General features: G+C 40.3%; 1 protein-coding gene across 1 annotated transcript in view; it reads left to right on the top strand.

Annotated features, from left to right (window-relative positions):
- USP32 (ubiquitin specific peptidase 32) overlaps positions 1-13,946 on the top strand; it is a gene marked incomplete at both ends in the record, with an annotated part of 149,868 nt that extends 135,922 nt beyond the window's left edge. Inside the window, 7 exons of the mRNA XM_084236460.1 lie at positions 1,049-1,135; positions 2,089-2,209; positions 8,305-8,496; positions 10,928-11,216; positions 12,293-12,711; positions 13,183-13,275; positions 13,773-13,946. Coding sequence (XP_084092586.1) covers positions 1,049-1,135; positions 2,089-2,209; positions 8,305-8,496; positions 10,928-11,216; positions 12,293-12,711; positions 13,183-13,275; positions 13,773-13,946 — 1,375 coding nt within the window. The remainder of the gene's footprint in view (positions 1-1,048; positions 1,136-2,088; positions 2,210-8,304; positions 8,497-10,927; positions 11,217-12,292; positions 12,712-13,182; positions 13,276-13,772) is intronic.
- Positions 13,947-24,369: the final 10,423 nt, after the last annotated feature.

Raw genomic sequence — 24,369 nt, 5'->3', positions numbered from 1 at the left:
TGGATAAGTTACATTGATTTGAAATCATCAAGAGTAGCTACAGGAGAAGTAATGAGGAGACAAACAGTGAACTAGATGCTAAAATCTTCAGTGAATAAGGAAGAGATGCACCTACCAAGGAGAAATAGCCAGTGGTATAATTCAGTAGCATGCTACAAAGAAACCAGACTTTAGAACTTGGAAGAAGTGGCAAAGAGGAGGAGAACTCACGTCATCTCTGGGTTCTGGGATATATGAAAAGAAACAGTCAGCACTTCGGATTCTACAGGCAAGGCCAGGCAAAAAGATAAAAAAAAAATGTTCAGGAGAGAGGTGCTGCAAGTTCTCAGGGAGCTACCTGGTTGATTGTCCCTTTATCTTTCTTTTGATTCTGCACTTACTGTTGACTGATTTGATACTAGACAGCAAGAGCTAGCAATAATCATTCACTCAACAAGTTACGAGTAAGTTGGGAACTCCTATGACAGCATGTTACTCATTTTTGCCCTTATCATGGTTATATTACCTTCAGTCACGAAATAGGCAGCACCAATTACCAAATGAGCCATAAAGTATACTGCCCTTACATTACATTCTTTGCATTACTTCTTCTTGGGATAAGAAGAGAACTCACAGATTCTGTCCTCTAAAAACCATTATGACCTTTCAGCTTTCTGTGTTGTATCAATGATATAACCATGGAAAGGTCTAATTATTTTACTTTAATGTGAATTAAATCTTCCATTTGAATTGGGACTGAAAGGTAATTGTTGTATGATTTCATGACTGGCTTATTTTATAAAATTTGCATGGACCACATGGACTCTGTTAGGGACCTCTGGCAGTACCTCTGTACCCTTCTGTAAGCAGGGAAACAGCATGGGAGCCCAGAGTATAACTGGTCCAGGGCTGCAGCTGATAGGTTCAGATAAGTAGCATTGGCCTGTGATGTGAGCATACCGCTATGACAGATGTCCCTTCCATAGGTTTACTTCAAAGGAAGGTGATAAAGAGTTAAACCTCAAATCAGAAATGTTTCTTATACTCTTTGGTTTATATTCTATTTCAGTGATGACAGTATGGGCTATCAATATCCATTCACTCTACGAGTTGTGCAGAAAGATGGGAACTCCTGTGCTTGGTGCCCATGGTATAGGTAAAGTGACCTTCTACAAAAGAAAAATTTTAGTAGAATTTCAGATATTACACCATTTTAATAAGGTTTCCTGTTATTAGAAGTGATACTGAATAATGAGAAGCTGGAAATAAACTTAAGAATTGTTTGTTCACCTCTTCCTTACGAGCTCTTTTGCTAAGTTCTGCTCTAGAGACAGTGGGATTTTTGAATTCTACCATCTCATCAAATTCAGTTTACAATCAACATTTATCATTACATACTTTCTGCTTCTTAAATGTAAATCATTTCAGCAGTTTTGAGCCCAATACAACATAGTCTGTATACTAAATCATACGAAATCTACATAATAAATCTTACATATTAAGTCTGTTTTTTATTTTTAAAAGACTCATGGAGATTGATAGGGCGGTACTGTTCCAATGTGGAAAATACCTGAGTGCTGAAATCAGCCTTCAGAGAATTGTAACAGACTTAACTAGCAAACTGAGTCTATATAATCATTAGAACCATAACTTTCTCATGCTCACTTGCCCCTCCTCTCGGCCCACAAATTTTTATAGATATTTTATGTGACATTTTATAAATAAGGAGCAAGGCCATTGTTATTCTAGAGTAGCCAGGGGGTTGTCCTACCACAAAGAATTAAATGATTGAATTTAGAAATTTTTTAGAACTATCCCAAACATTCAATTCTTGTATCATTTATTTGCCATAAAGTCCACATATCATGTGGATTAACAAGTGATTATCAAGTGCCTTGAAAAACCAAAGACTTGAGAAGTGTTAATCATAATTCCTTGAAATAATTGAATTATTAAGACATATCCATGCATTTATCGATGTGACGTGAGAAGACTGTGACAAACTGTGAAGCCCACAAAAGATAATAGAGAAGTAGTGGAGAATTGCAAAAAGAATTTGTATTTCTTCATAATTATTCCCTCCTCAGTTGATCATTTTTACCTTTTCAGATTTTGCAGAGGCTGTAAAATTGATTGTGGAGAAGACAGAGCTTTCATTGGAAATGCCTATATTGCTGTGGATTGGGATCCCACAGCCCTTCACCTTCGCTATCAGACGTCACAAGAAAGGGTAAGAGCTCAGAGACACTATAATTAACCAATTTAACTGTCTCATGCCATTCTGTTTTAAATAATCTAAATACAACCAGAAAAACTTTCCCTGGCATTCTCTATGGCACTTCATATATTGACATGATTACTCAGATATTTCCGTTTTCCCACTTCTCGAATTAATTATATTGGGCATTAAATTTCAAAGCTACCACTAATAATAATAAGTAAATCTTGAAACATAATTCTGTGTGTCATTAAGAAGTTGCATTCTCTGGTCATGACATATCAAGCAGTAAATATCTCTCTGCCTACATATTATACATGATGCTGCAGTGTTTGGTAACCACTGCTACTTTGCTCAGATGCATCCTAGGGCTATAGCTGCCCCTTTTAATGGGCATGATGATCAGCAAAGTTAGGGAAAGGATGGAAATGTTTCAAAACTAGGCAATTAAGAGTTCACCTCTGGCATCCCCTGGTGGCGCAGCGGTTGAGTGCTGGGCTGCGAGGCTGCCTGCAGCCTCCACAGTGCCAGTTCGTTCCCCGGCCGCTGGCGAGGGTCCCACAAAAAAAAATAAAAAAAAAGGAGTTCACCTTAATGACTATTCTTCACATTAGGCATTCTTCACTGACACTCTTTGGTCACAGCAGTTTTTAATTTTGCAATTGTTACTTCAAAAAGAACACTAACTTAGTACCTAAAAATGTTTGTCAAATATTGTTTGAAGGGTAGACTGACTCTGGTAGAGATATGAAGAATCTGATGGAGAAATAAAAGTTATGGAATCAATGGAGGTCTTTTTAGTCACATGAGGAATTTTATTTTCATTTTCATGGCATTTGATAGAAATTTCCTTTGTTTCTCAAAGCGTTCCCAAAGCTGGAATCACAACTATAGACCAGTTTGAACCAATCTGAGCATTTCCTATAGTAAAGTTAGTAATAATTGACTTTTCCTTTTTTTTTTTTTTTTTAAGATTTTTATTTATTTATACAAGCACGGGGGTACAGACCAGAGGCACAGGAGGGCGAGAGAATTCACCAAAGACAGAGTGGAGAACAGAACAGGCAGACTGACTGAAATACACTGTTGAGGGGAGCAGCGGGCAAGACAGGAGAGGTCTACTGCTCCATGTGGGAATCTCCGCAGCCAGCCGGGAATCGAACCTGTGCTGCAGAGGCTGTGAACAGCTTTACAGTGCTCTCCTCAACCTGTTGAGCCACCAGGGAGGCCCAATAATTGACTTTTCTGTCTTTTTGTGCTGTTGAGTAGGGGGAAATCTAGTTGCTGGTTTGGATTCCTAAATATACCTCCCACAGTTCCTGATAACTCTCACTAGCTAAGATGAGTATAATTTGTGAATACTTGGGAAATGAAAGATCATTGCACTAAAGGAAACTGAAGGAAATTGATGTACTAACAGTTCATGCTCACTGTAGCAGATAATTCAATAACTTCAGCCATGCTTGTTTGAAGAGGGAAAATTTTAGCAACTAATAGAAAGAGTCTTAAATCTTTGTCAGCACAAAATGTGACAGTACATTATGTGGCAAAACACTACTGTCTAAGATGAAAAATTATATGGCTCTATAAATTTCCTTTCTAACAACCCCAGGTTACAACCTGAAGAGTTCTGGAGGACATCTTGCTTATAGGAAGAAGGGCCTACATGACCTCTGAAATATTATCCCACTTTAATTTTCAGTGTTGCTCTTAGGATACCATGGAAACTTAGGATACCAAGATGCTATTGAGATATCCTGTCTTGGTAGGGGGGGTCACATGACTAATTTTCTTCCTACATAATTTCTCTTCCTGCATGTGGTTTCTGCAAGTACTTGAAAAATCATGTAGAAAAAGCAGACCTTTTCAAAATGGAGATTGTTGCCCATGTGTTTTCTGGTTTGTTTTTAATTTCAGTTATTTTTCCTTCTAGAAATTTATCTTAGGGCAATATCTGTAATTTGCTGACAAATCCTCATCATAGCATTGTTTAAAATAGTAAAATAATAGAATAACTTTTATTTGTCCCATATCAGAGGAATAAATAAATATAATATATTAATTGGATAAAATATTATGCATGAGTTTTAACAAGTGGGAAAATAATGATATACCAAATTTTTTTTTAAAGATTTATTTATGTATACAAGAGCTGGGGTGCAGGCCAGAAATGTGGGGGGTGAGAGGATTTACCAGAGACAGAGTGGGGAGCAGAACAGGTGGATCTACTGAAGAGGGGAGCAGCAGATGAGACAGGAGAGGTCTGCTGCACCATGTGGGTCACCTCCCTGGCCAGAAATTGAACTGGTGCTGCAGTGGCTGCAGATAGCTTCATAGTGCTGCGTCTTAACCCCTTGTGCCACCAGGGAGGCCCCGTTTTTACCAAGTTTTTTTAAAAGCAAGATATAAAATTGTATAAACTGAAAAATCTCTTACATATAAACAGATACTATTTAAGAAAAAGAAGAAAATCTGTCATTATTTTGACAGTGTTTGCCCTTGTATTAAGAATATAAAAGAATATAAAAAGTCTTGCCTTTTTTACCTTTTTCTCAGCTTTCCAAAATTCCTACATGAATGTTTTATTTGGCAAGCAGAAAAAAATAGAAAGCAATTGCTCTTATTCTTTTCATTTTTTCCCCTTGTTTGATTATGATATTCCTTGATTCAAAATTAAACTAGGTAACTTCTTAGATCTCCCTTTCCTGCTAATAATCTTATAATGTATGAAAGCTATTTCTTCAGTCCTTACTTGTATCTTGTATTACGGATGAACTATCAAACAACTTAGGGGAAAAAAAGGAAGACTGTGCTATTATTTAAGCTATTTAAATAATGGAGATAAAGGGAATCTTTGTCTTTTAGAGAAATTTTTTTGGTAAGTAAAAATTCTCAGTCTGGGGCCTCCCCAGTGGCGCGTTAGGTGGAGCACCACACTGTGAAGCTGTCCGCAGCCTCTGCAGCACAGTTTCGATTCCTGGCCAGCAAGGGTGAAACCCACATGGCGAAGCAGACCTCTCCTGTCTCCCCCTCTCCTCCCCTCAGCAGTGTCTTTGGTCCGTCTTCCTGTTCTGCTCCCCGCTCTGTCTCCGGTGAATTCTCTCACCCTCCTGTACTTCTGACTACACCCCAGTTCTTGTATAAATAAATAAATCTTAAAAAAAAAATTCTCAGGTCCTCCCCTGGTGGCGCAGCGTTTGAGCACTGGGCTGTGAAGCTGCCCGGAGCCTCTACAGCGCTGGTTCTATCCCTGGCCACCAGTAAGGGTCCCACATGGCGCGCAGACCTCTCCTGCTGCGCCTGCTGCTCCCCTCAGCAGTGTATTTCGTTGGTCTGCCTGTTCTATTCCCCACTCTGGCACTGGTGAACTCTCTCACCCTCCCGCGCTACTAACTGTACCCAGTGCTTGTATAAATAAATAAATAAATCTCTAGGAAAAAAAAAATTCTCAGTCTGCAAATAGTTTTTTTTTAGCAGTCTTCTTCCCTGTCCCCATGTAGCTCTGTAGCCTGTACGTTCCATAGACAATGTGGTCAATAAAAATCAATTTTCTTTATTACCTTGCTGTAATTTGTGGTTGGACATAAATCATCCCTGCCAGAGATAACGGAGATAATATTTAACTGACTTTGAGAAAAAAGACATTAACATGTTTGATACATTCTTTTTCTATGATTTTAATAACCATAATACAGTATTTTTCCTTTGAAGCATGTCAGTTTTTCCCTTGGACAGCCAGCTGTAAAGATGATGAGAGTTTGTATTAAAAAAGAATTTGGTGGGCCTCCTCTGGTGGCGCAGCAGTTGAGCGCTGGGCTGCGAAGCTGCCCGCAGCCTCTGCAGCACCGGTTCAATCCCCGGCCACCGGTGAGGGTCCCACAAGGCGCGACAGACCTCTCCTGCCGCGCCCGCTGCTCCCCTCAGCAGTGTATTTCGTCAATATGCCTGTTCTGTTCCCCACTCTGGCTCTGGTGAATTCTCTCACCCTCCTGAGCTTCTGACTGTACCCAGTGCTTGTATAAATAAATAAATAAACCTTTAAAAAAAAAAAGAATTTGGTGACCCAGGTCAAGCCATATTTTCTTTCCTGAGAAAAAGAATTTTTCTAAGTTCCCCTTTTTAGTTGAGAGCTTTAGGAATGGGTGGTGGTACAGTCTTAAAACCTTTAATTGCATCATCAACCTAGCCTTGATAGTTGACAGCCTATGACTCAGCCATTTTCTCATATAGGGTAAAAGTCAAACATGAAAACTTGGTCTATACTGAATGTTCTGAACTATGCCAGTTTGTAATCTTAGCACCCCTTTGTTCCCAACCTGACTTCAGGAAGGTAGATTGCATCACAAAGAGGACCAATTCACCTCTGGAAGGGAGGATTGAGTGGGGCAGTGGACACATGTATGATCTTTGCTAAAAAGAGAGGCATTTGTGTTGGACCTGTAGGCTGGACTCTGTCCTGGCACAGAAAGATCCCTGTGTGAAGTATCATGGTAGCATTCATAGTCCTGATCCTAAGCCTCACCAAATGTAGTTCTTGATTTCTTAGTCAGTGGCAACTAAGAATTGCCCAGGGCATGGGTTTGGGGGGAAGGGGACCCTCCCTGGTGGCCTAGGGGTTAAGTCTCAGCACTTTCCCAGAGACAGCCTGAGTTCCATCCCCAGCCAGGAAGCTAACCCACATGACAAAGCAGACTTCTGCTGTCTTGTCCGCTGCTCCCCTCAGCAGTGTATTTCCATCGATCTGCCTGTTCTGTTCCCCACTCTGTCTCTGGTGAATCCTTTCACCCCCCCTCCACTTCTGGCCTGCACCCCAGTTCTTGTGTGCATAAATAAATAAAAGTAAATCTTTAAATAAATAAATAAGTCTCTTTTAAAAAAGAATGGGAGGGGGGGAATTCTTTTCTGTTGTAATTTACATCTTTCCTTCCCTCCTTCCATTTGATCCCATTCCACCTCCAATACACATCCTGTACACTTAACCCCCTTCACTCTCTTTCCTTGCTTATACTTACCTCCTTGCTTTAAAGTCCAGCATGTTAGTTAACAAGATCACAGAGGTTTGGGTATATAGTAAGTGCCTTCTTAACTAAATCCTGATAATTCAGCTCCATGAGGCAGGAGACAGATAATGTAACACAAAGTATTTTGATAACTCTGTGTTATATGATATGTATATGCAAATGAGTTATCCTGTAGGTTTTAATGTGTTTATTGTCTTCTCATGGTGAGCTTTTCTTATTAAATCCAGATCTGCCATCTGTAAGCCAGTGATATTTCTTCTAGCCTCTGTAAAACCTATAGGATGCTAATAGTGTTCTGTATTTCTGGTTAAAAAATAAATTGCCTAGGGCCTCCCCGGTGGCGCAACAGTTGAGTGCTGGGTTGCGAAGCTTCCCGCAGCCTCTCCAGCACCGGTTCCATCCTCGGTCTCCAGGCGAGGGTCCCACATGGTGCGCGGACCTCTTCTGCCACCCACTGCTCCCCTCAGCAGTGTATTTCGTCAGTCTGCCTGTTCTGTTCTCCGCTCTGGCTCTGGTGAATTCTGTCACCCTCCCACATATCTGACTGTACCCAGTGCTTGTATAAATAAATAAATAAATATTTAAAAAATAAAAAATAAATTGCCTAATCTCAATATTAACCTAAGGGCTAGCTTACAACTTGTAAGCTGTTATTATGATTTCAAAAAGGTAAAATAAACAGGCAATCCTTGTTTGTTTTTGTTATTTTGAAACATTTAGAAAATGTTTAAGTTTCCTTAAACATATGATCATATAAATAGAAATTTGATCCCGAATGTTATTGGTAGGCTATAAGTGAATAAATGTACAGCTGCTGTATTTACTCAAAGATGCTAGTTGGGTTGTGTTTTCTTTTTCCTCCAATAGAGTTTAAAAAGAGGATGATGCTGTGGTGATAGTTCATTGGTGAACTGGTGGTAGGAATTTTACAGGGAATACACAATGATGTAAAAGATATAAATAAAAAAATAAATTATATTTTAAAAATTTTTAAAAAGAGGATAATGCATAGCCAGATCATCATTTTAAACTCCCTCTCATCCTCCTTTCCTTTACCCCATTCCTCCTATTCCTATTCTACTGCAGGTTGTAGATGAGCATGAGAGTGTGGAACAGAGTCGGCGAGCGCAAGCTGAGCCCATCAACCTGGACAGCTGTCTCCGTGCTTTCACAAGTGAGGAGGAGCTAGGAGAAAATGAAATGTACTATTGCTCCAAGTGTAAGACCCACTGCTTGGCCACCAAGAAACTGGATCTCTGGAGGCTCCCCCCAATCCTGGTATGTTACACCCCTACTTCTGAAAGAGGAGTCTAGAGTTAAGAAAATAAGCTTTGAACAAATAGGAGTTTTTGTAATTGTTGAGAATAACAGTATTTGAGAATTGCAGTACTATTTAAAACCCTTTTGCAGTGCAAGATTTTTGTTTTGCAAACAGATTAATTGTTCTATAGATATTTGCTAGTTTCTGTTCCTAGAAGGAGAAAAAAGTCCTTTAAACCAATAACTGCAATTCAACACAATATATGTTAAGTGCCACAAGGGATACAACCTGGAAATTTGACCTTCAGGAGAAGATGAAAGCACTTTTGGCTCTAGGGAGAGAGGAAGCTTTAGGCTTATCCTGTTGAACTGTAGCAAAGCAGCTGAGGTCTTTGACCCTTAAGGAAAAAGCTGTCTTAAATGAATAGAAAGATTTGTTGCTTTAAACTCTCCTGATAAGCAACAGAAAAGTCTCTTAACCCATGAAAGGAGAAGGCAGAAGTAAATCAAATTTAAAGAATACATCATTCCCAGTGCATGTACTTGCCATAGTGATGCATTTATTACCACTGTGTGACCAAGCATGGTAGGGTTGACAGGGCAGAATATTGTATCAAATGTAACTGTATGACACTGGTATTTTTTAGCCAGGTCTTTTATGTACTTTTTATTCACATCTTTCTTCCCACTACTCTGAAACTGAATATAGTTTTTTCTTTCCTTAGACCAGAACAACTTCCTAGGGGATAATTAATGCATAAGAAATGACTATAATATTGATTACCTAGCTCTCGGGATGGATACAGAGGGCAGGAGCAGACTTAAAAAAGGGAGAAAGTTTTTATTTATTTATTTATTTATTTGTTTACTAAGATTTATTTACGCACGGTGGTAAAGCCAGAGGTGCAGTGGGTGAGAAGATTCACCAGAGACAGAGTGGGGAACAGAATAGGCAGACTGACTGAAGTACACTGCTGAGGGGAGCAGCAGGCAAGACAGGAGAGGTCTGCTGCACCATGTGGGTTAGCTCCCTGGCTGGGGATCAAACTCAGGCTACAGCAATGATAGCAGTGATTGCTGATAGCAGTGATAGCACTGCAGCTTAACCCCTATGCCACCAGGGAGGCCACCAGGAAAGTTTTTTTTTTTTAATTGACATAAAATTAGCATGGAATAAATGCAATGATTTTAAAGGTCTAGTTTGATGGGTTTTGATAATTATATATACTAGTATAAATATCACATAAAGTTTATACAAACTATGTTTTTGAGGTCTTTAAAAAATAAATGAAGGGGCCTCCCCTGGTGGCGCAGCAGTTGAGCGCTGGGCTGCGAGGCTGCCCGCAGCCTCTGCAGTGTGGCCGGGGAGGGCCCCACTAAATAAATAAATAAATAAATAAACAACCAGATAGATAGATAGATAGATAGATAGATAGATAGATAGATAGATAGATAGATAGATAGATAGATAAAGAGTGGGACCTCCCTGGTGGTGCAGGGGTAAAAGTCTTAGCACTATGGAGCAGCCACTGCCAGGTTGCTAATCCACATGGTGCAGCAGACCTCTTCCTGTCTTGCTTGCTTGCTTGCTTGCTTGCAGCAGTGTATTTCAGAAGATTCACCTGTTCTGCTCTCCATTCTGTCTCTGGTGAATCCTCTTACCCTCTGCACTTCTGGCCTAGACCCCAGTTCTTGTATGCATAAATGAATCTTTAAAAAAAAAAAATAAAAAGGAAAGTAAAATTTATGTTGAGAGCATGGTGGGCTTATCCTTTGGGGAGGGATTCTCTATATAAATAGAAAACGGATAAGCATTTAGAATAGAGATAGCCACCCAAAGATTTGTGCCTGCACTAGAAAGCATAATAACACAATAAAACTAGAGAAATTCGTTGCTCTTGAAAAGGAAAATAAAATCCAAAATGGAGAAGGGACATTCATTCTTATACTGTATAGGACAGTGAAACCCTGGTGGCAGCCAAAGGATATGGTATTTAGGGGAATCCTCATCGGAGATTGGGTATAAATGTCATCTATAAAAAACTCTTCCATTTTTCTTCAAGTTATTCAGTCCATTCTCATGTCCTCACTTATGTGTTTGTGTATGGATATTCTATAATTTTGGAGAGTAGTAGAGGTCAGTGTGGGTCATGAGCCCAGAAAGCAGAGGAAAATGTGCAAATTCAGGGTCCTAAGATCTTGAAAAACTTTGGGAGGAAGTTTTGGATATATACAAGCTATGAAATGGGGGGCATTACCATGTTAGCCATATAGCTAAAGGGCAGTGACCCCACTGATAACTATGATACCTAATAAAATATGCTATGGGGGGTGTGTTATATATTCTTGAACATTGTCTTATATTAAACTTGATTTTTTTAATCTAGGTGTTTTTTTTTTTAACTTCAAAATGGCTTAACACAAGTATTTTCCACTGTTTCTTCTCCAGATTATTCACCTTAAACGATTTCAGTTTGTAAATGGTCGATGGATAAAATCACAGAAAATTGTTAAATTTCCTCGTGAAAGTTTTGACCCTAGTGCTTTTTTGGTACCAAGAGACCCAGCTCTCTGCCAGCGTAAACCACTCACACCTCAGGGGGATGACCTCTCTGAGCCCAGGGTTCTAGCAGGAGAAGTGAAGAAAGTGGATACCCAGAATTCAGCTGGGGAAGAGGATGTATTAATGAGCAAGAGCCCATCCTCACTCAGTGCAAACATCATCAGTAGCCCGAAAGGTGAGGAGACCTGGAGGGACCCTGTAAAGAGGCTTTCTTGGGATCCCTGAAGGTTGCATAGTTCCCTCTGTCTTCTACTCTTGAGCAACAGCTTGAGAGGATGAAAGGAACCTATCTTGAGTCAGACCTAGCTAGATCTGAGCTTTTTGACTTTAGCAAGAGCTACAGCCTTCCTCAATCTATACTTTCATTCACAAAATAGAAATAATACTGAGTCCACAGTGTAAAGATCTAATCTACCAGGAGTGAAGCTCTGTACATTATGTCTAACAAATGGTGAACATGAATGGCAATTGTCATCCTTGCTCTCTTACAGTAGAATGATATCTGGGTACACCTGAGGGGATCAGGGGGACTGGAGGATTAGAACTGTTTTCATAAAAATGCCAAGACAGTATTTGCCATTTCTTTCATTGTCTCACAAGTACACCGTAAAGTCAAACAGCATGACATTGATGACATTGTCTGTAAAATGTGTGCCTATGTATTATATTTTTTAAATTCTTCAGTTTTAATTTCCAATATGGTAGATCTTGATAGATATAATCCACATAAACAAAAATTCTGGGAGTCCTCAAATTTTTTAAAGGTGTGGGTGGGTAGGGAGGGCCTGTGACCAAAAAGTGTAAGACCCACTACCTTACAGGATTGTTGTGAGAGTTAGTGATAATAGAAGGAATTCCTGGTACTCTGCCTGGCAATAAGTGCTTGATAATTGGTGATTTTTATTTTTTTAAATTAACTTACAGAAAGAAGGAGAATATATGTATTTGTAAAACTCCTTAGCCTAATAGTATTGTTTCAAATTCATTCTTAACTAAATCCAGTCCCCACATGGTACTGTACAATTTTCAGGACATTGCAGCCTATAATGTTGGCATTGAGGACAGCAAGAATGTAACTTATTGAATGTAACTTATAGTTCCAACTATATAATTGGAACTAAATGTAGCTAGCCAGGATGCCCCTGTCTTTACCTTTTTGCTCACACTTTTAAAGTTGGCTTCAAAGTTAGCATTTGATGGACAGTATAGCTTTCTATGTTTGGATTTATGAATCTTCTCTCCCTTTCACAGGGTCACCTTCTTCATCAAGAAAAAGTGGAGCTAGCTGTCCCTCCAGCAAAAACAGCAGTCCTAACAGCAGTCCACGGACTTTAGGGAGGAGCAAAGGGAGGCTCCGGCTACCCCAGATTGGCAGCAAAAATAAACTCTCTAGTAGTAAGGAGAACTTGGATACCAGCAAAGAGAATGGGCAAATTTATGAGTTGGCTGATGCCCTGAGCCGAGGGCACATACTGGGGGGCAGCCAACCTGAGCTGGTCACCCCTCAGGACCACGAAGTAGCTTTGGCCAATGGATTCCTTTATGAGCATGAGGCATGTGGCAATGGCTACAGCAATGGTCAGCTTGAAAACCACAGTGAAGAAGATAGCACTGATGACCAAAGAGAAGATATCCATGTTAAACCTATTTATAATTTATATGCAATTTCGGTAAGTGGCTTGATCCTTGGTTTTCAGAATGATCTGCATTTTTCAGTGGTTGGTTTGTTCATCATTCATCATTTTTTTCAGGGCCTGCTTATTTGATTGGCATTAAGCTTGGTGACAAAGTTAGCAGTAGACACCTTGACCTCCTAGATAGAGTCCAAATGCTCATTGTGTATTATAGGAAATAGTCCCGTAAGTATTATAACTGAAGTCAGACTCACATCATTCACAATTATGTGTTCCTAACAAAGTTTTGCTTTCTAAATAATAATTAAAACTATAAAGTGGCTAGATTTGGAGCATTTGAATTTTGAATTTTATTCTGTTTAGTTTTTGGGGAAAGGTAGATGGCTCCAAAATTTTCTTTTTTAACCACCTAAGTGATCCATGTTTTCCTGATCAAATCCTAGAGCAGTTTCCCTGACCAGAGTACTGTTAACTACTAACTTGCCTCCACTTTCTTCTCCCTTACAGTGCCATTCAGGAATCCTGGGCGGGGGCCATTACGTCACTTATGCCAAAAACCCAAACAGCAAGTGGTACTGTTACAATGACAGCAGCTGTAAGGTAAATATCCCCAGTCTTTGAATAAAAGAAACAAAAATAGAATGGGGGAAAAAAAGATCTGGGAGACATTTGATGAAATAATGTACTTTCTCCTGAATAGCAAATAGGTATTTCTGTTAGAATCAGCATATAGTTTCCTTCAGTATTAAAGGAATAAAAGTGATACACAAAGTAGAGAGTGAAAACACCAAGAGTAGTGCGGGGAAAGAAGGTATTGGTGATTGAGAAAATGTTCTTATATTTGGAGCTATTAGAATTTGAAAAGGGGTTACAGGGTATGTCAGTCTTTTGACTTGCCCTTAGTCAGAGTAATTCCCCCCAAGCATTGAAAATAATGGGGTTTATGTCAGGAGACAGGTATGAGATAGTCAAAATATTAAACTGATTGGAAGCAATCAGGTTTAGCAATTAAAGAGGGCTGGTCATTCCTCTTTGGGCAAGGAGTAAGAGCCAGACTAGTGATGGTTTTTTGTTAAAGACTTCTCTTGCCCCTTCAGGAACTTCACCCTGATGAAATTGACACCGACTCTGCCTACATTCTTTTCTATGAGCAGCAGGGGATCGACTATGCACAATTTCTGCCAAAGATCGATGGCAAAAAGATGGCAGACACAAGCAGCATGGACGAAGACTTTGAATCTGATTATAAAAAGTACTGTGTGTTACAGTAAAGCTACCACTCCGGCTAGTAGACGGGCTAGTGGTGAGGGAGATAACTTCCTGTAGCTGACATTTGGCAAAAGCGGCACTGAAAGGCAAGCTAAATGTAGTTATTTTATCCTGTGACCCTGAAGCACAAAATAAAAACCCTAATTAAAATAGCAGTTAACATAACAGTAGTAATAATTTTGTTTGGAAGTGTCTCACGTAAACTCTCTGGTAGAGAGCTTTTAGGCAGAGCCCACCATTAGCCTGTAAACAAAAGGGTTTGGCACCAGCCACGTGGGACCAAATAAGAACTAAATTGTGCTTGTCCAGATATGAACAAACATGTAGTGAGTATAGAGTTTACCAATAATCTTAACAATATACTAAGAATTTCCCTGGAGTCAAAGTAAAACAAAAAATTGTAGTGTTGTCTAGGGACGACATGATATGCTACCTCCTTTTTCCTGAAGTTCTATTCCATAATATTGACAAGGTGGAGAAACAAAGATCATGAAGGTATGCAGAGGATTCTTACAGCATGGACACAGATTTTTCTATTTATATTGTAAACCATTTTCCCACTCTTTCTGTGTCTTTATTACTTTTTATTTGTGTTGTTGTGTTTTTTGTTTGAAACACAACCAGTCATTGGTGGCAGAGGCACATATAGTGGTCAGTCTGAAGGAGAATCTCTAAAAAGCTGTGTGCCTTCTACACAGGGCCTTGGTTGGAAGACCCTCTAGAGAAAAAAGAAAAATCCTGAGAAATCCAGCTAAAATGGCCCTCCAGATAGACGCTTCTTTGAGGATACTTGAAGTGTCCTTAAAAATGTCTCTTCCCCACTCCACTGCTGAGTGTTGTAGGATAGTTGCCTGTGTCTGCACCATCTTCACTTGCACATGTTGTAACAAGAGCTTCTGTGAGGGAAAATGGCATCAAAGCTAAATGGTATATTCACCATTAGTAGTTTTTATTTGTTTCTTTGTTTTGCACTTTAAAAAAAGAGAATACATGCAAATAAACTTTTTAAAACTTGTTCATATTTGATGGCTGTAAGGGCTATAAATGAACTTGAATATGGGGTATTTCCCCCATCATATTAAATTTAAAAACAAAACACATCCCAGACATTGATAGTATATAAGTATTTTTAATGAAATTGGTGGTTTTAGGAAGGAAACGTCTTGTTTGGTTTGCATGTCCTTATTTTTTTTACATGTTTGTCTTTTTATTTTAATTTCACATAGTGGTCATCAAAAGTTGTTTCTTTGCTCACTTCATTTTTCCTCCAATAATTCAAGACTGGAACAAAAGTATAAATGTTATTTATTTCAGGCAGCATTTTTTTTTCCTGTGTTGTTTTTAGATATGTTTTTGAAGTAATTGTTTCACTTTTTTAAAAAATCTGTTTTTATTCATCTGGACCCTGAAAGTTGATTCTCATTAATTGTCAAATTCCATTACCCTTGATAGATAGTAGGTACCAATGTAATTAAGCACCTGTATTGTGAAATCTGAGGCCAGTTACTATCCAGTTCTTCGCAGAGCATTGGAAAGGTGGTCTTAAATGATTACCTAAGTTGAAACCCTATTCAGAAGAAAACTATTATTGCAAGTCGGAAGGAATGACCTAACTGGTGAGGAAGTTAGACAAAAAAGTGTAGGCTTAATAGTTTCATGGTATTCGGTATATAAAATTTTGTCCATTTCTACTTGGACAACTCCCATGAAAAAGTGGAAGATTTTAAATAATTTCCTTACAGATGTTTTATTTAAGAAGGTAGCACAATCTACTAATGTTTGATTTGTGTTTGTTATATTGGTTGTAATTAATTTTTTTAATTCATGACTAGCAGAAAATTTATTAAATTAACTATTAACTACATTCACCTTGTAAATTACTGTATAAAACTTGTTGACAATGCACTGACTTTAGAAAGATGTTAATGTATATAGGTAGCGTGTAAATAAAATAGTGTTGACGTATTGAAATATGAACTGTATAAAAAAGTATTGGTAATTGTATATGGAGTGTACCTGTTTATCTGTAACTATTATCCAAACAAATTAAATACTGTGGATGCATCTATGTGTTGTTTTTCCTCTATACGAGTAAACACAAAATACGTCAATTTCTTTAGCCTTTCTGTCAGTGAACCTGCTTTAATTCTTCTGTTTGAATGATACCTGTCTGATACAGAATGGATGCTCCATCTTGGAGAGAATGGAATTGTTGAGTGTAGAACCAAGCTATCTGCAGTATGATCAGGTGAATTGATTTAATCTTGGCTCATATCCCTGTTAGGAAATTATTTGGAAGGCATTGAAAAGGGGTGAGGGAGAAGAAGGGTAGAGTTGGAAGTCAGCTGAGAATTACTGAAGGTGCTAAAAAGTTTTCATACAGAGTGGAGGGAAGGTGAACAAGGAAGGCTTTGTATTTGCATAATACCTTAAAATCATCTTGGATTTCAAGGGGGCACTGAGGAGACAGCAGTGTTGATAAAAGTAGAATTGTGGATCCTTTACCCTCTGTACTTGTTTGCTTACATAGAAAATTAGAATGTCTACATTTCAGACCTATATTAAGTAAATGATACATACATATATATATATATAAAAATGCCTGGCACAGTTTCTTGGTAAGTGCTCACTGAATGTGAAATCCTATCCTCCCTCACTCTATGAGACTGAATGCTATTTTGCAAAGAGGGTTTTTTTTACTCCCTTGCTATTCTGATGCTAAAGAATTTAATAGCTCCCTACTCACATTCTCCAAAAACAGGAATACTCATTAAAAATATATAGAATGGATGTGTTGAATCAGCAGCAATGGTGGCTTGTTTAAGGAAAGAACAAACAGGAAAAAGTTCCAAAAAGTCATCAAAAATTAAGCACTGCTCCAAAAGTGCCAGCCTATGTCTCTGATATTTTAAAAGACAGTCTTGAAGAGAAGCAGCTTGTGGACATGGCAAGCATTTGGTTTCTAGTATCTGAATGGCCCTGTAAATTGAGAGAGGTCTTCAGCCTCCCAGCTTCTCTGATAGTGGCAGTTCTATGTGGAATCTCTCTACCACTTGGTGGCATTGCTCACCGTGGGTTCCTTGCAGACGCCATTGAATTAGAGGATGTCAGTGACTTGTCATGTATTCTCCAACTATTTTAAAGGTTGAATATAGAATTTTGCTAGGCCAGAGTCAGAATGTATAGCTTGGGGAACAGAGACCTGTTTTCCTTGGTGGACCAGCAGGTTCCTTACAGGTGAAATCAGAAATGCACACACCTATGATTTAAAAAAAAAAAAAAAATACTGGAGAGCAGTGAGAAGGGTGCCTTTAGGTTTATCAAACTGCCTGACCAAGGGGCTGTAAGAGTAAGTCAGAGCACAGGAGTTGCAAACTCATAGACCTGCAGCCACTAGGTTGAGAACAGGGTGAGAGAAGCACATGCAGTCGTGGCGTTCTAGGGCTCACATCTAACTAGAGCCTTCCTTTAGTTGTTGCCACATAAGAATGTGGACCCCAGTGTTAAAAAAAAAATTAATTTTGAACATTATACTGACCAAGTAAAACCTATCTATAAGCCAGGTAGAAGCTGCCAGTTTATGTCCTCTAATAAGAAGAACGGTCATAGACTTTTGAGCCCATTAAGGGCTCTGTTAATAGCTCTGCTATTAACAACAGCTGTGGACTAAAAAAGTTCCTTAGACTCAGATACCTCATGCCCAAGAGTATTCACTTCCAAAGGTTATTTTAAGGAATAAATAATGTATGTAAACAAGCACTGCAAAGCCTGATACCTATTAGATATTCCAATCACAATATTCTTGCCCACTCAGGGAAACACAGCACAGGTATAATTAAGCAATAATACTACAGTCAGGGCCTCCCCTGGTGGTACAGCGGTTGAGTGCTGGGCTGCGAAGCTGCCCGCAGCCTCTGCAGCGCCAGTTCAATCCCTGGCCGCCGGCGAGGGTCCCACATGGCACGCAGACCTCTCCTGCTGCGCCCGCTGCTCCCCTCAGCAGTGTACTTCGGTCCTTCTGCCTGTTCTTCTCCCCACTCTGGCTCTGGTGAATTCTCTTGCCCTCCCGCGCTTCTGACTGAACCCAGTGCTTGTATAAATAAATAAATAAATCTTTAAAAGAATAAATAATACTACAATCAAGTTCATTACCAATCCAAGGTAGACTCTGTGTATGGACTCTGCCAAGTTCTCTGGGAGTAGTAGTTTCCAATCTGACAATTCATCAGCAGCATCAAAATCAACTGTGAACTTGTTTAAAAAAACGAGTTCCCGAGTCCCATCCATCATTGTTAAAATTCACCTGTGTTTTGTACCTATCTACACCCAGATTTATGAGATCATCTTCCCCCTTGCCGTCCAGTGACCTGCATTTTAATAAATTCCTCAGGGGAATAGTGCAGCCGGTTTGCACTAGTCTGCTGATCGGTCACTTATGGAAACCACTGCTCCAGGGAATGAATCATTACTTCCAGGCTAATTTGGGGAAGATGATATGCATATGCACACATGTAAGGAGCAATGATAGTAATTAACCAAAGCTCCCTAGATATAATTGTCTCTAATGAAGTGCTGACTGAGGATATTAGACTGAAGGCTGTTGACAAAGTACTTAGAGAAAACCAAATGGGAAAGGGAAGTGAACTGTGCCTCAAAGCAAGACCAGACCTTTATTGTTAAAAGTGTGAAGAACAGTCCAGCAGTCTAGACAGAGGAGAGGGCAGAGGTGGTGCTTTCCTGAGACTGATTTAGCTTTTTCTTTTTCATATACATTTTTGCTTTGGACCTTCCGACAAGCTGAAGAGGAAAGCAGATGAATACTAGGCATCAAGAACTCCAAGAAAAAGTAAGTGGAGGAAAAAGGAAAAAGGAATCAGGCAAGAGGTGGGAGAAAAACTAGGACTTAAGAAAGGGTGAAGGCATGCCAGAGACAGGAGCCCAATCATAGCTGAATGCAGCCTAGAGAACCCAGGAGGGCCCAGAGGAATGGGCAGTGCAGGTGTCCAAGGCCCTTGGGGATCGCAGGAGCTGACTACCTCAGTTGTCCACAGCAGAATCTTCCATTGCTGACTGTTAACACCAGTGACCACTGGGATTATAGGTCAGGGGGGTAGGGGAGGGGGCAGGGCTTTGATATTGGGGATTGGCAAGGAGCCTCCCAGAAGGGAAGACAGATACTTGTGGTCGTAAGAGGACAGCCCCAAGCCCAGGGCAGTCATCTAGGCTGACACTGCAAAGAGCATTGGGTTAGAAACACAGTCCAGTGTTTGCTCCTTACACTTGTCTCCTCTGTGCCTCAGTTTGCCTGATGATTAATGAAGGGGCTGCATTATATCAGTGGTCTTCAACTTTCATTTTGAAGCAGCATTGGCGCTGAACCCTTTTTTCCAAATACATTTTAACTGAAGGATTGCTAACGCAGATGTGGTTAGTTGCTCTGGTTGGAATGAGGGTGGGAGGAGAGATGCTGCTTGAGCAAACTCTGGAAAGGTGACCACTAGAGCACCTTTGACCACTGAACATTGTTAAAGAAAGAGCAGGCTCCCATGGAGTCATCTATGCCAAGGCCCACCAAGACTTAATACTTAACCTAATTGTAGTATCAGTCTTCCCCAAGAGTAGAATGTTCAACCAACCAATCTAGAATTTCCTGGTCAGAACTAGTAAGATTATCTTTGCCTGAAAAATTTTTCTTTTGCTAATAACTGTGTCCCACTCTTTTTCTGACTATCAGAACCTTTCATTTTGTGCAACTCCATGCCATGCTCTCTTGTTAGCTAGATGGGATGCTGTCTGATTCATGAGTCATTTAATTAAAAACATTAAAAGATGACATTTTATTATTTAAATAATAAAATAATTTTTAAATAGTTATTAATTTTTATTAAATAAAGGAAGGACATATAGTAAAATATTAAGATCTTTAAATTTACTCCATTGAATTTTATGTTTTAACAAATTTGATGGCAGTGAGGGGATCCAAAGCAAATTTCCATGGCATTTTGGGGACAATAAGAAACACAGGTGCAGTGCCCATAATCCTTTTGAATTCTTTTTCTCACCAATTTTTTAAAGATTTTTTATTATTATTTATTTATGCATACAAGAACCGGGGTGTAGGCCAGAGGGGCAGAGGGTGAGAGAATTCACCAGAGACAGAGTGGGGAGCAGAACAGGGAGATCTACTGAAATACACTGCTGAGAGGAGCAGCGGGCAAGACAGGAGAGGTCTGCTGCACATGTGGGTCAGTTCCCTGGCCGGGGATCAAACCTGTGCTACAGTGGCTGGCAATAGCTTCATAGTGCTGAGACTTAACCCCTTGCACCACCAGGGAGGCCCTTACCATTTTTAAGGGCCCTGACTGGTTTGGGCTCAGTTCTATTTGCTTTGAGTTCCCCATCTATTTGGCTTTTCCATACCCCAGCTTTGGGTCTCTACCAAGATTCCACATTGGGAATGCTGACAGTTTAATCTGCAGTTCTCCATTTGTTTGTAATCAGTCCCTAATCCCTATTCTTAGGGATCTGCTGGTTCCCCAATTCCAGATTCCATATATGGAGCTGTAGGGCCTCAGCTACAAGCTTGCCTGGTTCGCGATGGCGCCAGAAGATAAAGCAGGTCATGAAGCCCTTATGTGCAGAGCAGGAACAAGTCTTTATTACAGCAACAGGAGACACACCTGTAGCAACAGCATTATCTGTCCTGCTGGCCTCGCAGGAGCAACCCGGCCCAGAGGCTCAGGTGACTGCGGCCCTGTGCCGGCCCTGATAGTGTCAGGCTCCTCAGGCCTCCTCGGGCCTCCTTGGGCCCCTGCAGCCTCCCTTGGCCCCCTGGGTTCCCAAGAACCCCTCCTCCCTGGCAGCAGCAGCAGCAAAGGCAACAAAAGCAGTAGCAACTGAGGCAGCATCTAGCAGTGACAGCCCCCTTGGCAACAGTGGCCCCATGCCTGGTGAGTGGCCAGTGAGAGCCCCCTCTCACCCCCGCCCCAGGAGCCCTTTTAGCTTTTATATGATTTATAGACAAAGCCCGCACAAGGCCAAGTCTAGGCCTAGTTTATTATACAAGTATATTTCTCAAACTATACATCAAGGTTACATATTATTTACTGCTTTCCACACATGTGGACTACATCTCATGATACATGTTATCCAGTAGGCCTCCTGTGCTGGAAGGGTACAGCTGAAAAGCAGTGAGAAACTGAGAAAACTGTGTTTTCCCACAGGCCCTACAGGAGCTGTTGGTGGTACTACTGGCTGGAGTTGGATTGGGTCTACCTTAGAAATCTAACTGGGTTCTGGAGTCAGACTGAGTCTAGTTTAGTCCGTAGTAACATGTAAACCCCAGCCCTTGGTCTTTCTCTTGTCTATCTTAAAGAGTGTTTGCAGGTTTTAGAAAAATAATAACCTAACAAATTTTTTTTTAGGTTTTCTCCCCAAGCTAAATGTACCCAGAAAGAGAAAAAAAAGGTGCATGGATGTATCAGCCTTTTGCTGTCATTCAGGTTACAGCTCAATTCTTAGAGGAATTAGAAACTGTCCTTGTCTAACAAGTTGTATTTAAAAAAAAAAAAAAGATTTATTTATTTATGCGTACAAGAGCTGGGGTATGGCCAGAGGTGTGAGTGGTGAGAGGATTCACCAGAGACAGAGTGGGGAACAGAATAGCTAATAGGCAGATTGACCAAAGTATACTGCTGAGGGGAGCAGCGGGCAAGTCAGGAGAGGTCTGCTGTGCCATGTGGGTTGCTTCCTGGCCAGCCGGGGGATCAAACTCGTGCTGCAGTGGCTGTGGATAGCTTCATAGGTTGCATCTTAACCCCTTGCGCCATCAGAGAGGCCCACAAGTTGTGTCTTTATAGAACCAAAGGTGTGACTCCAGAAACAACTCAAATTCCATCTATCTTTACCATCCCCAAACCTCCCCTATTGATTTCAATGTGCTTATAGGTATTTAAAAAATTCTGGAATGAGTTTACCCATCACACCAGAGGAGGCAGACTCAGACTGGCCCACTACTTGCTCCACTGTCCATGACCTCCATGCCTACATCATATTCCAGTTTCTGCCTGGATTTATACCAGCTGAAATATATCTGGCTCAGAACTATGATATAACAAACCTAGTTAAAAGGCTTGAGGAAATTAAAAGGACTTGGATGCCAAGAGAAACCCCCTAGTTCATGAGGCTTACTGCCTTCTGGATGTACTGAGTCTATTACTATTGAAGGCCTCCTCTACTTACTGTCTGGACCAAAAGCTTTTGTTTTAAACTCCAGTTTCCATGATGTTCTTTGCTAGACCCTCTGTTGCCTTACAACACAAATGGGGTCACAAAATAAAAATTACCATGATTTTTCCAGTGTCCTCACCTCTTTCAGTCCTATTTCCAGTCACGTAGTCCTAAGATTGGAATTATGGTACTAGGTAATAAATATGACCTTTAGCGTTTTTTTAAAGATTTATTTATCTATGCATACAAGAACTGGGGTTTAGGCTAGAGGTATGGTGGAGGGGGAGGAGGAGAGGATTCACCAGAGTAGGGAGAACAGGCAGATCTATTGAAATACACTGCTGAGGAGAGAAGTGGGCAAGACAGGAGAGGTCTGCTGAGCCATGTGGGTCAGTTCCCTGTAGGGGGATCAGACTCGGGCAGTCAGGGTGATAGTACTGTCACTTAAGCCCTAGGCCACCAAGGAGGCCCTAAAAGAAAAAAGTTTTGTTTCTAACCATTAAACTTCTATATTTACTTTTGAAATACTTCACTGTTACATTGGTTAAATGGAGATGATTACATATTATTTCATAATGATCTGTGATTGATTAGTTGAGTGTCCATAATCTCTTGGCATTTTTTGGTATTTTTTTATAAACTTTCCCAAATCAAATTCTATATGATGTCTTTTGAACCTTAAGCTAACATTTTCCAGAGGACCTAAGGAGTGTATTAGAAGATTTTTTCTCTCTTCTATAAAAAGAGAGATGTTAAACTAATTAGATTTACTTGGTATATTATATGGGAAGCATTGTCAAATAAGTAATACTAAATCTTTAATATTTGTCAGGGTGTTAATATAAATGTTCTAGAAATTATATAAAATTCCTAGAAGTCTGATATGTCCTGGTATATATAATTGCTTGCAATTCTAGTATTCGGAAATGATTTATGACACAAAAATAACCAGATTCCTTTGTCAATTGCATTCAAATAAATTTTCATCAGATTAACCTTCGTAAGTTTATTATTTGCAGACAATTATTATTTTACTCAGATGTTTTGGCAACAGTGTTCCCATAAAAATGCCTTATCTTCTAGGAGATTCATGGAATCTGTAAAAGACTTTGACAAGTAGAGGTTTACAGTGATGTAGATCATAAAACTGGGGCCTCCCCTGGTGGCACAGCGGTTGAGCGCTGGGCTACGAAGCTGCTTGCAGCCTCTGCAGCGCCGGTTTGGTCCCCGGCCTCCGGTGAGGGTCCCACATGGTGCAGACCTCTCCTGCCGCCTGTTGCTCCCCTCAGCAGTGGATTTCGTCAAGTCTGCCTGTTCTGTTCCCCGCTCTGGCTCCGGTGAATTCTCTCGCCCGCCCTCTGGCGCTGCTGACTGTACCCAGTGCTTGCATAAATAAATAAATCTTTAAAAAAAATAGATCATAAAACTGAACTGGATAAAAATATCCAGAATTAATGGAAAAACTGTATTACAGATACACCTCTGTGGAGGGAGGTGCCATGTTCTTCACCCCCATTTATATGCAACTGCCTTGGACTACAAGTCCCAGCATGCCAAGAACTAGACTTCCCGAGCCAGGGAACTATTGGTAACTAGGGGCAGAGCTGAGTGGCGGGCTGACATATACGACATGTAAGGCAGGCAGACCTGCAATCTCGCTTTTCTGGTTTCAATTTGTGCCCAGGGACTTGGAGGAGACACGTGGATAGCCATGTAGGGACACTAGGAAGAGATACTTGCAAGATATATGTGGGTGAGGGGAGGCTGCTCCTAATCCTTTGCAGACAACGGTGGCCTTTGTCCTAACTTCACGGTGGATTATTTGGTACATTTTGAATTCTGAATCTCTCCTTCCGTCCCAGCTCTGTGGGACCTGCCTAACCCTTTTCAATGGTTCCTTGCCAGAAGATCCCTTAGTCTTGTGGCAGGCTTTTAGGCCTCTGTGGTGCTGCTTCAGGCCAAGCCTGTTTGGCTGGGCATTTGCCCCCAAGGGAATGGATAATTTTTGGAGTTTTATTAGGAATATCTTTCTTTTCTAATTCTAATTAAGAAATTAGACAGGAGAGGTCCGCTGAGCCATGTAAATTAGAATAAACTAATTCTATTAAGAATCTTTAATACTAAGAGTCTACTTCCTTTGTCATTGTGAATTCGATGGCTGGAATCCTTTTAGAGTATGCACCCCTTAACAGTTTG

The sequence above is a fragment of the Talpa europaea genome (genome assembly GCF_964194135.1).
Source record: "Talpa europaea genome assembly, chromosome: 7".
In the NCBI taxonomy this organism is placed as follows: Eukaryota; Metazoa; Chordata; class Mammalia; order Eulipotyphla; family Talpidae; genus Talpa; species Talpa europaea.
The sequence above is the reverse complement of the archived record's forward strand: the minus strand, read 5'-3'. Positions and strand labels throughout refer to the sequence as shown.